Raw genomic sequence first — 14,887 nt, 5'->3', positions numbered from 1 at the left:
AGCTACATTCATATCCATTCATGGATGCTCAGGCTACACAGTGAAAAGAATAAAAAGAGAATCCAAACACACAGTGTATGCCTGTAATCACAGCTCCTTACAAAGTAGAGGCAGAATTGTAGTCCAAAGCCAGCACAAGCAAAACCGATGATCAGATCCAAAAACAAACTATCTATTTCTGCTTTCTAGTTGCCATGGTATGATTGATTCTGCTTTGCCATGCCCTCCCTGACATTTTGAACTGACATCTCTGAGAACATAGATCAAAATAAATAACTACTCCCTCTAGATAGATAGATAGATAGATAGATAGATAGATAGATAGATAGATAGATAGATAGATAGATAGATAGATAGATAGATAGATAGATAGATAGACAGGCACATAGATAAGTAGATAGATAGAGGCATGCAGAAGAAAGGACTAAGGATGTGGCTCAAGTGGTACTTCATATTGCCAAAAGAAAAAAAGAAAGGTTAAAATAGCCAGGCAATGGTGGTCCGCTTACTTCTGCCTGCAATATTAGCTTCTCAGCTACTCTGAAGACTGAGAGCTGAAGATCACATTCGAAGCCACCCAGGCAGGAAAGTCCATGAGATTCTTATTTCCGAATTACTTCTCAAAAAAATTAGGAAATAGTGCTGCTAGCCTTAAGGACAGAAAGGGTCAGGGACAACACTCAAGTCCTGAGTTCAAGCCCCAGGACTGGCAAAAGAAAAAAAAATATTGATCTGCACATAGTAAACATTTTTCTAAACAAGGGGAAACTATAGTCAGAAACAGATCAATGGTTGGCAAATGCTGTGAACAGACAGAAAGGTGTGGCTACAAACTGGCATGAAGGAACTCCCTCAGATAATGAAAATATTCTTATATCTCAGTGAGCCATACAAATACAGAAAATATTCTGTATCTGTGCATCACAATATACTGTCATTATACAGTATAAACATAACCATTATTTCTCAACACAAAGTCATATTGCAGAAAAAAGTTTTACTGTATGAAAATTATAGCTCAACTTTGTCCTAAAAGACTATGCTGATTCTTAGTATGGGAATCAATATACATTACAAAGATGAGTATGTTTCAAGAATAATTAGTTCTGTTTGCCTTTAAAAATCTTATACTAGATCAACTAGTACACCAAGTAATTTAACTATATTATATCAAACACTCTATTATGGAGAGAACTTTTGCTTTCAAGTTCTACACTTGCCTTCCTATACAGCAACTAGAAAACCAGACAAAATAGAAGAAAGAACTATTTTTAGATACTACACAAAAGACAAAAAAAAAAAAAAAAAAAACACTTTGGTCCAGGAGAAAAGAGAAACAAAGTCAACGCCACAGCTGGGCTTTCTGCCTAGAGAAAAGTTCCAAACCCCAACACACAGAGGAGAACCTACAGACAACAGAACACTCACAGGCAATGTAAGTCAGGGATAAAGTCTGGCATCAAGGAAGGCTGAAGCAGCTACTACTTTAAAGTCAAAAAACTTCAGAGGATGCAGCTATATAAGTAAAATGTTCCAAGAATCTACAGATGTGTTGATTTGTATGTATCTGAGTAATACACTGTTCAAACACTAGGTAACATCACACAGTTGGGAGAAGAACTAGCATAAGTAGTAAGCAACACAATCCCCATAGCTCAAGCTATGCTGAAACATCTGGTTTTTTAAACAACCAAAGTGAACAGATTTCACTGAAAACCTGAGGAATAAGAGTGAATTCAGAGGAATCAGGGCGCAGCAGTAAAGATAAACTAGTCCTTAAGATTGAAGGCTAAAAGACATACAATGGAAGAAACAAAGCTTCTTCAACCACTGGTGTTGGGAAAAGTGGGCGGCCACATGCAGAAGACTAAAAGTGGACCCCAGCCTACCACCATGCACCAACATCAACTCAAAATGGATTAAAGATCTTAACATTAAACCTGAATCTCTGAAACTACTGCAGGACAGAGTAGGAGAGACACTTGAACTTATAGGCACAGGAAGAAACTTCCTGAACAGAGTCCCAGAGTCACAACAAATTGGGAGAGTGACTCGACAAATGGAACTACCTTAAAATAAAAAGCTTCTGCACAGCTAAAGCTATCGCAACCAAGCTAAAAAGACAACCAACTAATTGGGAAAAATATTTAACAGCAAGATATCAAACAAGGGGTTAATATCCAGTATATACAGGGAACTCAAGAAACTAATCCCAGGGGAAGGGGAAAAACAAGTCGTTTAAATGAGGATACAGGTGGGCCCATTGCAACAATGAGAAGTACAACTTGTTATGTAAAAATGAACTTTACAACTTTGGGGGTGGCGGGGAGGATTAGGTGAGGGGGCCAGAGGGAGGATGGAAAGGGATGGGAAGGGGAAACAAAGGAGAAGGCTACAATGCTTGATAAGAAATGTACTCATTATCTTGCCCATGTAATTGTAACCCCTCTGTACAGTATTTTCACAATAAAAAATAAATTAACAAAAAGAAACTAATCCCTCCCAAACCTAACAAACCAATTACTAAATGGGCAAGTGAACTAAAGAGAGACTTCTCAGATGAAGAGATAAAAATGGCAAAGAAGGGCTGGGAAGGTGGCTTAGTGGTAGAGCGCTTGCCTAGCAAGCCTGAGGCCCTGGGTTCAATTCCTCAGCACCATATAAGCAAGAAGAAAAAAGCCGGGAGTGGCACTGTGGCTCAAGTGGTAGAGCGCCAGCCCTGAGCTGAAGAGCTGAGGGACAGCGCCCAGGCCCTGAGTTCAGGCCCCACAACCGGACCCAAAAAAAAAAAATGGCAAAGAAACACATGAGGGAATGTTCACCATCCCTGGTGGTGAAGGAAATGCAAATAATGACAACCCTGAGATACCACCTTACCCCAGTCAGAATGTCCCACATCCACAAGTCAGGCAATGACAAATGCTAGAGGCGATGCGGAGAAAGAGGAACCCTATTACACTGCTAGTGGGAATGTACACTTATGCAACCACTTTGGAAAGCAATCTGGAGGGTCCTCAGAAAGCTAAATATTGACCTCCATTATGACACAGTCATACCACTTCTAGGCATCTATCCAGAACAACAGGAACCAGTATACAAGACAGATGCACCTCCAGTTTATTGCAGCACTGTTCACAATAGCTAGGATATGGAAACAACTCAGATGTCCCACCACAGATGAATGGATCCAAAAATTGTGGTATCTATACACAATGGAATATTATGTAGCCATTAGAAATGACAAAATAATGACATTTGCAGGGAAATGGATGGAGCTAGAAGAAAGCATGTTGAGTGAGGTAAGCCTAAAGCAAAGAGACAAATGGTATATGGTCTCCCTGATAAGTGGATGTTAAATCCAAAATGTTAGGTGATACGACAAAATTAACAAGACTTAAGAAACAAAGAACTTCCACTCATCTGGTCAAACCACTACTAAATAACTCCATGCTGCTGATCACATGTATGGTATATATGTGTACACCAGAGGGGAACCAGGAAGATGACACAGAACTAGAGGGAATCAGGGGAAAACATACAACAGCAGGACCCATCATCTGCACAGGACATTGACCAAAATGAACTAAGCAACTTAATGACAGCTATGTGAGGGAGGGAACAAATGGGAAAGAGGGAACAGCTGATGCTATGCAAAACAAAAGAAATGTACATACCACCCAATGTGGAAGAAATAACTGTATCACAAAGGTCATAGAACTCATAAATGTTATAGACCATAATAGACAATTTGCTCCAGGAAAGTTAGAATGTGTTTGTGACTTTAACAGCATCACTATCCCACAATACTGTGAAATTTGGGAAATTATGTAATCAATCACAATAAAAAAATAAAAAATTAAAAAAAGATTGAAGGCCACACTAGACTCCCTCTAAACAAGCCTAACAGAGAAGGAAATGGTGACACTGTCCAAAAAGAAATGTACTCATAGCAAGGCACCAGTGGCTCACACCTGTAATCCTAGCTATTCAGGAAGCTGAGATCCGAGGATTGTGCTTCAATGCCAGTCTGTGAGACTCTTATCTCCAATAAACCATCAGAAAACTAGAAGTGGCATTGTGGCTCAAGTAGTAGAGCATTAACTAGCCTTGAGCTCTAGAGGTGAGAGGCAGCGCCCAGGCCCAGAGTTCATGTCCATGACTGATAAAAAAGAAATGTATTATTTACCCAACTTCTATAACTGTAACCAGTATCTTTTAATAACAGTTAAAAAGTTTTTAAGTATCAATCTGAATTGGGAAAGCAGGACAGGGTGACTGTTGACTCATGCCTATGGTCCTAGCTACTCTGGGCTGAGATCTAAAGATCACAATGGAAAGCCACCAGGGCAGAAGAGTCTGTGAGACTTTCATCTCCATTTATTTATCCCGCAAAAACCAGAGGCAGGGTTCAAGTGCCAGCTGTGGAGGAGGGAGACAAGGTAGACTGTGAAGACGGAATTCAAGCTCCAGTGCCAGAACATACACATTAAAAAAGAAAGAGGCCGGGCACCGGTAGCTGACAACCATAATCCTAGCTACTCAGCCTTGAGCAAAAAGGTCAGGAACAGCACCCAGGCCCTGACTTCAAGCTCCAGGAACACACACACACACACACACACACACACACACACACACACACACATACACACACACACACACACATACACACACACACACACACACACACACACACACACACACACACACACACACACACACACACACACACACACACAGAGAGAAAGCAGAAGACAACATCCTTAAAGGAACATGACAAAATTGCAAAAAAGATGACCAAGTGATTTCATTGGTATGTTTTATCTCAAACTTCTAAAAAAAACCCATCGCCAGTATACTTTCCTTCACAGTGAAATTAATGCTTAGAAATTTTAGAAGATGAGAAAGACGTTAGGATGAAAAAGCCACCCATTCTATTCTGGTACACTTAATATTCAACTAAAATCTAAGTCCATAAAACTTCCACTGAGTAGTGGGAGTTCTCTACTCATGAGACACAAGTAAACACAACCTAAATTCTGTTCTCCATGCTAGTCTTCAAAGGTATAAAAAAGGTGTATTCTCCCTATCACCTTTCCTTAGATTTTCATATTCATGATCCATTAACTCTCTAACTTTTTAAGACATTAATACTAGCCACTCTTCCCAGGGTTCTCCATAATTTTTATTCCCCTTCTAAAACATGGCTGGCTCTGAATGACAAATATCCTTCAAGTCTTATAAAATCACTGCTGTTTACTATCCAAACATACTTCTAACTCCTGTTTTCCTTGCCCACTAAAAGCAATTCCTGATAAAAATTTCTGAAAATGCCAACACTTTAATCTTCCAACATCTCAAAGCATCAGAGTTAGACATTAAACCATTCAAGCTGCTGGGAGCATGAGGAGAAATGAAACTTCCTGTCTCTGTAACTCCTGAATTTGAGCTTATCTGTTTGAGAATACCATACCTGCACTCACAGCATGATCTGACAACAATTACAAAATTATAAAGAACCCAACAAATAAAAGTGAAGATACCAGGACCCTACATTCACCAAAATAACATGCAATACTCTATTTGTAGAGTTCTTCAGGGAGAAAAATAAACTCATTTTTAAACACATAGTGTGTTAGTCACAGACAAAGTAGCCTCACTTATGCAAGCATCATTAAGAACAGTGCCTCATATATGGAGTAATTTGCCATGTCCGATGAAGTTATCTCTCCATTCTACTGACCCATGCACTATGGACCTGAAAGTAGGTCAATCCAGTTCTCTCTTAGGTATTCACAAGTAGTGATAGTGGAACCTATTAGTATCTGATAGGTGTATGCCAAGACAAAATATAACTCTGAAGATGGAGAAAGACAGGTAGAATAAATCTGCTTCTAGAGAAAAAATGATAGAGATGAGTAAAGAGTATTAAATGAGAAACAATAAGGGCTATGAGAGATGAAGAAAACAGACTGGTCTTCAAAACTTTTCCATATGGATTAGAAGTGCAGGTTTCCTTTTGATCATTACAAACTTTCAAGAATAAACCTTGGCACAGGCCAAATTTTTCTTAAAAGAGACCCAGAAACACAACAAAGCAAAGAAAGATTGGACAAATAGGATTGCATGAAATTGCAGAGCTTCTTGCATGGCAAAGGACATAGTTAGCAAGATCAATAGAAAGCCCACTGACTGGGAGAAGTACTTCACTAGCCATACAACAGATAAGGGTCTCATATCTAAAACATACCTGGAACTCAAAAAATCAAATCCTCCAACAACAAATCCTCAAAGAAACAACTGCCCAATAAATAAGTGGGCTAAAGACTTAAAGAGAAACTTCTCTGAAGAGGAAATAAGAATGGCCAATAGACACATGAAGAAATGCTCAACCCCCGTAGTCATGAAAAAAAAGGCAAATCAAAACAACATTGAGATACTACCTCACCCCAGTTAGAATGGCTAGAATAAAGAACTCTAATAACAACAGGTGCTGGAGGGGATATGTGCAGAACCCTACTGCATTGTTAGTGGGAGTGTAAACTTGTTCAACCACTTTGGAAAGTAGTATAGAGGTTCCTCAAAAGACTACATAGAGCTCCCCTATGACCCAGCAATCCTACTTTTGGGCATATACTCAAATGATCACAAACAAGACCATCCTAAAGCTACCAGCACAACTATGTTTACTGCAGCATTATTTACCATAGCTAAGATATGGAACCAACTCAGACGCCCCTCAGTAGATCAAGAAAATGCAAAAAAAAAAAAAAAAAATAGAAAAAAGGCTAGAATGTACCTCAGCTCAATGGCAAAACACTTGCTTAGCTAGTGCAACATCCTGGGTTCAATGCCCAGTTATCAGAAAACAAAAGGCAGAAAAACAATCAAACAACCAAAAAACAAAAAGCAAAAAATAGCCCTAAATGAACAAAAATACTTTTTGGTCGTGACAGATTTAAATTCACCTAGCCTTGGTTGCCAAGCAAAGTGCTAAGCAATTCTTATATTCAACATATATAACAAGATAATTTTAATATGTAGCAGTCCTTGAAATTAGTTCAGATGCAGAGTAGAGGGATATGAGCAGTTATAAGACACAGATCTCTAACTGGCAGCTGGATTCACAAGACAACACACCACACCTGTAGAATATCCCCATGTCCTTAGTATCAAAAATGCACAAGCTTGCTACTGAATCCAAAGTATCCTAGGACTTAATGTTTCCATATACAGACCTCCAGCATGTTTGACTTCGGCGGAAATCTCACTGGGACTAGGGATCCCAAGGGAAGTCTCTGCCTTTTCAATGATATTTGAAGTATCTTGTCCTAGAGAAAAATCATAATGGGTTGCTCTTTATTACCAAACTAAACAAAATAAATTTCAAAAATGTAATATCAAAGTCCATTCATCTAAAATCATGATAGCTATAAGACAGTTTATTTTTAACAATTAGGGTTATTAGTCCTTGGAAATATCTCCTTAGTATAATATTTTTTATACAAAAACTCTGATACATCATCACTAAAGAACAGGCATTTATAGCAATTCCTAGACTTCATTCTAATAAGAAAATGCTACCAATTCTACTTGCGATGTCTATCATCTATCTCATGATCACTTGTCTTCAAACAATTAAATCCCTTGAACAAATGTAGAAGGAGATTTATTAACAAAGTCCCTTGTAACAATATAAACACACACAGTAATGAAATGACTGATGATCTTACACACAGTGGCTACTGTAGCTGAGCCTGAGGAGAGCAAGGAGTTGCCCCAGCTTCCCCAATATCCCCAGCTGGCCTGGGATATATCTTTGGAAAGTTTCCTACTGTCCTAGTAAATGAGCGGGGGAGGGAAGACACAAGAAAGTATGAAAAAGTATAATATACGTAAGTTATCTAATTATTAGCCAAAGTATGGGGAACCAAATAATATTTGCTTAATGCACTGCTTGACTGACAGACACTTGCATGTTTTCATCATGTAGGCACCATGCAGCAAAGGTAATCACTGCTGATGGCATTTATAGAACTGAAAAACTATTATTTATGGTTGTAAAAACAAGTAAAGAACTTCAATCCTAAATTAGCATTGAGCTTGAGTCTGTTAACCCCAACTTCTTTTTCCTTGTACCAGGGCCTCACACGTTTGGTTTGCTTGCTCATGACTGGCATTCTACCACTTGAGCCATACCTCTAGTGTAGCATTTTGCTGGAATTTAGTTGGAAATTGAATCTGCATTTCATCTGGACCTAAGCATCCTCAGGAGCTAGGATTACAGGTCTGAGCCAGGGGTACCAGGTTAACCCCAATATTTTTAAATCCCAATATTTTATAGAGATTCTAGCTGGGCACCAGAGGCTCACACCTGTTTTCCTAGCTACTCAGGAGGCTGAGTATCTGAGATCTGAAGATCACAGTTCAAAGCCAGCCCAGGCAGGAAAGTCCATGAGACTCTTATCTCCAATAAACCATTAGAAAAACCGGAAGTGGTGCTGTGGTTCAAGTGGTAGAGTGCTCACCTTAAGCTGAAGAGCACAGGGACAGCGCCCAAGCCCAGAGCTCAAAGCCCCATGACCCACAAAAAAAAAAAATAGAGATTCTAGTCAGTGGCTGTCTGTAATACCTGAAAAGGGAGAACTTCTGAAGTCTCAGGGTCCCTGGAAGACCCAACATCTGGTCTTTTCAACTGGGCACTACAGCTTCCATTAACTTTCTTGATTGGCATGTTGGTCAACAGATTCATTACTCTTCACGGACTCAGAATTCTCCACTGACTCCCAGTTTCCATCTTCAGTTATCACTGGAGACTCAAGGATCATCTTTATCAGAAAGCCCAAGGGAAAAAAGTGATTGAGGTCAGCCTTTTTAGTATACATTATTTGTGTAAATCTTTTTACACTTTCACAGAGTCACAGGCAGGAACATTAGTAAATTAATACAGACAAGATCCCACAGATCTTCCCCCAGGTTCTCCTAGTAACAGCTTCCATAATTGAAGCATAATTCATTGTGGCAGAATCCACCAATCTTCAGATTTCAACAGATTTCAACTGAACCTTTTTCACTTCAAGAAGTATAGATGAAATTACATAGCATGCCACTTGTTAAGAATTTTTTACACAGCATTTAAGTCCCTCCAGACCCACTTTTATTGTATTAAGACTTTTTTTTATTGTTTCTGAATAGTCCTTGGTATAAATGTACTTTGGGACTATCACAGAAATAAGACGATTCAGAAACCTTATGTATAGGTGTTTATGGGAACCTAAGCTTTCTCTTGAGCTACTCAGTTTAGTTTTAAATGTTACTGTTAGGCTGGACATGTGCCTTAGCAGTAGAAAGCTTGCCTAGCATGCATGAAGCCCTGGGTTTGATTCCTCAGTACCACATGCACGGAAACTGGCACTGTGGGTCAAGTGGTAGAGCGCTAGCCTTGAGCAAAAAAGCTCAAGGATAGTGCCATGGCACTGAGCTCAATCCACAGGACTGTCCCAAAACAAGGTATTGTTCTATTCTTTTCCCATGTAAACTATCACTTCATTTTCCAAGTGGCAATGTATGAATAATCAAGTTCCCCTGAATTCTGATCAACCTTGTGTTGTCACTATTTTGATTGAACCATTCAGATAGGTATGTAGTGGTACCTCACTGAGCATTTTAAATTGCATTCCTCTAATGGTTGGGACCAACGCATCCTTTTATATGCTTATTTGCTGAGAGTGAAACATTTATTTGTATCTTTTGGTCATTATCCAATCATTCTGGTTTGGTTTTTATCATTATGTGTAGAGAGCTGCGAGAAGCCGCACCTGGAAGATGGTGCCGGCTTCCGCCCTCCGCCTTCCCGATGGCGAGTGCTCTCGTGGTAAACAACTCCTGACATGGCTAAGGCAAAGAATCTGGCTTGCTTCCGCGCACCTGAACCTATTGGCGGTTCCCACGTGGCGTATCAGGGTTGGCTACCCAGCGGGTACTTAAGGCTGTGGGGAATTCTCCCCGGGGTTGGGGTCACAAGATTAAAAAAAGGTCCTGAATACACGGCAGAGAGAAGAGTCCGGTTTCGAGTCTCCTTGCTGGTCGAGGCGGTAGCGACACGTGGTGGCCCGTACGGGGAATCAGCCATAACCCCAATGAGGACTCAGAACTCTCTGCGGTCAGGGTGGTGCACCGGTAAGTCCCCAGGTAAAAGGGGAATCCGCGATAAAAGCGGGGGTAAGTCCCCAGGTAAAAGGGGAATCCGCCACAAGAGCGGGGAGTAAGTTCCCAGGTAAAAGGGGAATCCGCCACAAGAGCGGGGAGTAAGTTCCCAGGTAAAAGGGGAATCCGCCACAAGAGCGGGGAGTAAGTTCCCAGGTAAAAGGGGAATCCACCACAAGAGTGGGGGGATTTTTGCTCTTCTCGGTAGATAAAGAGAGAGTGAGAACCCGGGGCTAGTCAATAGAGTAGCCAAAAGTGAAAGTAAAAGTTTGTTTACCAGCTTTAAATGTTTAAAACATGGGCGCTTCTTTTTCGCACCCAATTTTTTTGGCTCTCAATGAGCTACTGCACTCAAAAAAGTTAAAAATAAAAAAGAGTACTTTAGAGAGATTTTTGAATGAATGTGACACCGTTGCCCCATGGTTCGCTGTCTCTGGAAGCCTCACGGTGGCCTCTTGGGAGAAACTAGGGAGGGACCTAGATTTTGCCTCTGAACAAGGAACGCTTAAGAGTGGAGTGAGACCAATATGGAAACTGATAAGAGGCTGTCTCGAGGACCAGCGTTGCAGTGAGGCGGTAGAGAATGGTCAGGCCGCCTTAGAAATGCTGCAGGAAGAAAGATCAGAAAGGGCAGACAGCGAAAAGGAGGAGAGCAGGGGGGGGTCATACCCTGATTTTGCCGAACTAGAGACCTCTGAGTCTACAGACTCAGAGGAACTACAATCACTCATAGAACAAATAGAAAAAACAAAGATAAGAAAGAGGAGGAAAGGGAAGGAGAGAGAGGACCCAGATAAAGACGAATGCACGCCCTCCATGCCCCGCCCCACACCTTCGGCCCCTCCGCTCTATGGGGAGGACCCTGGAAGTGGCAGCCCCGGCTGTTCTTTCAGCCCAGGCATGTGGAAAGCGGTCAGAACCGAGTTACATCTAGCCTGTCCAATATTTCAGGATCCACAGGGACAGCGGTATTATGAACCCTTAGATTTTAAGGTGATAAAATCTTTAGCTGAGTCTGTGCGGACATATGGAATCACAGCCTCCTTTACTGTAGCCCAGGTAGAGGCCCTAAACAGACACTGCATGACACCCAGTGATTGGAGTGGGCTCGCACGAGCTTGTTTGAGCCCAGGTCAGTATTTAGATTGGAAGGCCTTTTTGATTGAATTTGCTAGTGAAGAGGCTGTGGCCAATCAGGCTGGGGGAAACCCAGCTTGGGACAGAGATATGCTGCTTGGACAGGGGAGATTCGCCAATCAGCAGATAGGCTACCCGGTTCAAGTTTATGAACAAATCAATAAAATTGGCATAAAGGCATGGAAGGCCTTACCAAATAAAGGCGAGGTGAGTGGCAATCTCACCAAAATCCTGCAGGGCTCTACGGAGCCGTTTTCGGACTTTGTTGCCCTTATGGTCGAGGCTGCTGGCAGAATTTTTGGTGACCCAGATGCAGCCATGCCATTAATTAAACAGCTTGTTTACGAGCAGTGCACTAAGGAATGCAGAGCCGCCATAACCCCATATAAGAATAGGGGACTAGAAGCATGGATGAGAGTTTGCAGAGAGCTGGGCGGACCACTAATTAATGCTGGATTAGCTGCTGCTGTGGTGCAATTAACCCAGAAGAATGGGGGCTGGGAAGGTGGCTCAGTGGTAGAGTGCTTGCTTTGCATGCCTGAGGCCCTGGGTTCAATTCCTCAGTACCACATAAGCAAAATGAAAAAAGCCGGAAGTGACGCTGTGACTCAAGTGGTAGAGCGCTGGCCTTGAGCTGAAGAGCTGAGGGACAGCGCCCAGACCCAGAGTTCAGGCCCAGGAAAAAAACCTATTCAAAAAATGCTGCAAATTTGTCTAAACAGTTGTTTAGTTATCTTTTAGGTAATTGAACTGGGGAGTTCGACAGCCTGATGGAACAGCTCAGGGTTGCCATCGTCATGGTGAACTCGACCCGAGTGGATGCTGGATTGGCGGAGGGGTTATCTTCATGGATCTCCGCTGCTATGATTCATCTCAAGGAGGGGGCGGGTTTGGGAGCCCTGATAGGCCTTCTGGTGTTAGCCTCCTTGGTATGTCTGTGGTGCATTTGCCAAACTAGAGGTTCTCAGCGTCGCAGTGCAGCCATGATTATCCAAGCCTTTACAGTCATTGGAGCAGGTCAGTCCCCCTAAGCGTGGCTTGCCACCCTAAAACAATGAACACAGATTGCAAAGCCAAAGTACTGCAGTCGAGAGGCATGAGTTTTGCCCTCGAGGAGAGCATGTTTGATTGCACACGGGTTCGATTCGCCTTTTCCCGTCCTTGTGAAAAACGAATCAATGGACAGGCTGAGTCATCCCTAGAGAAGGTGCCCTCTGGGAGAAGGCTTGTATGCAGTCCTTGCAATTGCACAACAGGGATCAGACCTCTGTTCTCATCTGTGTTCTTTAAACAAAAAAGGGGGAACTGTAGAGAGCTGCGAGAAGCAAGCCAGATTCTTTGCCTTAGCCATATCAGGAGTTGTTTACACAGAGAGCACTCGCCATCGGGAAGGCGGAGGGCGGAAGCCGGCACCATCTTCCAGGTGCGGCCTCTCGCAGCTCTCTACAATTATGTACTACAGAGACTTGAGAACACTGTTTATTGGAGATTTAATTCCTCTACTTTATGGCTTGCAAATATTTCACGCTAGTTTATAGTTTATCTTTTTCCTGTCTTCCTAGAGTCTTTCCCTGAGCAAGTTTTTCATTGTGAGGAGGTTCATTAGCTATTTCCCCTTTTACTGACTATCCTTTAAAATCTTTAGTAATCACTTCCTACTAAAACTCTTCCAGAGATTTAATCTATCCAAAAACATTTCTGTCAGAACAGTGTTTTAGGGCTTTGTTTCCTATTTGTAGTGGTGGCCCTAGGGAATAAAAGATGTCCCTAATCCTTTTGCTTTTGTTTTTTAGATAGGGTTTCTCAATTTGTCTAGGCAAGCCTCAGACCATGAATTTCTTACCTCTGCCTCTCAAGTACCTGAGATTACAGGCATACACTACCATGCTTGCTATCTCTGAAACACTAACTTTTTGTTTGGTCTGCTCTTAAACCTTAATCCTCCTATCTCCTTCTCTAGAGTGTCTAGGATTATAAATATAAAACACTATTCTGGGCCTTTTGCTATTATTTAAAATATTCATCATAAATATACCAAAATTCTGTTAGTATTGGAACATTTGATGTGACAAAAGAGATGACGATTGACTTATATTTTATATTTACTTTTTTTTTTTTACAGTGCTAGCGATAGAACTTAGGACCCCACACATACCAGGGAAGAGCTCCACCATTTGGCTATATCCATTGAATTCCTAGTTTAACATTTATTTTTGCTAGTCCTGGAACTGGAACTCAAGGCCTAGGCACTGTCCTGGAGCTTTTTTTGCTCAAGGCTCGCACTTTAACCCTTGAGAGACAGCCTCACTTCTGGATTTTTCTGTGTATGTGGTATTGAGGAACTGAACAATGGGTTTCATGCATTGTAGGCAAGCACTATCACTAAACCACATTCCCTGCACCTCAGATCAACTTTTAAGCAGCAATTCAATTACCCAATCTAATTCCTTCCAGAAGAAGAGGAGAATCAAATAGCATGAGAGAATAAATGTATTTCCTCCCCTTTCCTTCACCCTCTTCTCTTGTGCTCTCTCTCTTTCTCTTTCACCCTCCTTCACCCATACACACAGGTATGTATAAACCTATTTTATAGAGAGATGGACTACATGTAGGAAAGAGCCAATATGTGTTTCAAACAGATTTTATAAACATATTAACAACTAAGGCAGAAAGACCAGCACACTACTATAATTAAGATACATACCAAAAATGCTAACAGAAAGGAAAACACCCATTTGAATCAGGAGACATGATTCATACACAAAGAACCAAACACATATCTAGAGCTTGGAGTGTCAAATCTAGCCTAGAGATGTTTTTAATTTATCTATATAGTGCCTAAACTTTTAAATGAGTTCCATGTTTAAAAACCAGTCTTCATACAAAAGTGCAAGTGTCCAATTTCCCTTGAAAACTGAAAGATCTAGCAACAAAGGCTCTATAGTCACTGTTTAATAACTACTTCATGCCAAATAGCTACTGGTCCTTTTAGGCAATGCTCCTGCACCTCAAAATTGGCACTCGAATTCAATTCACTAATTTATGTTAACCTGATTAGCCCCATAGTTATCTGCAAATGCCTGCCATGAGACGTACATCAGACTGACAGGTGAAAATGCCAGAAAGAGTGTTCAAACGTATAAAAACAATCCATGAGAAAGCTAAAAGGTATACATGATACTAGTTGCCTGGAGCCATTAAAATACCGGGGAGAAAAAGAATCACGAGGCATGAAATCAGAAGGCAACTTTAAGATACCTTGGAGTTAAGCTGTATGTATACGTGTGTGTGTGTGTGTGTGTGTGTGTGTGTGTGTGTGTGTGTGTGTGTGTGTGTTGTATACTATGTGTAATGCATGCATTATATGTAATACATACAAAATATATCATTGTAGAAATGTAATTCATTTAACTTCATATGAGATTAGGACATACTCTGAAACAGGAAACAATGGTAATCTCTATACTTTGGTCATCACCATCTAAATTTGAATCTACATGAGTAAAAATCATTTAGAGGGGCTGGCAAGGTGGCTCAGTGGTACAGT

The 14,887-nt window shown here is 41.1% G+C and overlaps 1 protein-coding gene across 48 annotated transcripts in view; it reads right to left on the bottom strand.

Moving 5' to 3' along the window:
- LOC138813404 (protein FAM114A2-like) overlaps positions 1 to 14,887 on the bottom strand; it is a 185,365-nt gene that overhangs the window by 70,911 nt on the left and 99,567 nt on the right. For 44 of the 48 annotated variants that reach the window (XR_011367801.1, XR_011367793.1, XR_011367785.1 and 41 more), the window contains 2 exons: positions 8,630 to 8,825; positions 7,236 to 7,328 (listed from right to left, as the gene is read on the bottom strand). The exons of 3 other annotated variants lie outside the window; for them this stretch is intronic. Coding sequence is in view for 6 of the 45 variants with exons in the window: in XM_070001813.1 (XP_069857914.1) it covers positions 7,236 to 7,328; positions 8,630 to 8,749 (213 nt within the window). In the remaining 39 variants the exon portion in view is untranslated. The remainder of the gene's footprint in view (positions 1 to 7,235; positions 7,329 to 8,629; positions 8,826 to 14,887) is intronic. One more of the 48 variants, XR_011367791.1, reaches the window with a different exon arrangement.

This window comes from Dipodomys merriami, unplaced genomic scaffold (genome assembly GCF_024711535.1).
Source record: "Dipodomys merriami isolate MVZ:Mamm:240054 unplaced genomic scaffold, mDipMer1.0.p SCAF_599, whole genome shotgun sequence".
Taxonomy (NCBI): Eukaryota; Metazoa; Chordata; class Mammalia; order Rodentia; family Heteromyidae; genus Dipodomys; species Dipodomys merriami.
The sequence above is the reverse complement of the archived record's forward strand: the minus strand, read 5'-3'. Positions and strand labels throughout refer to the sequence as shown.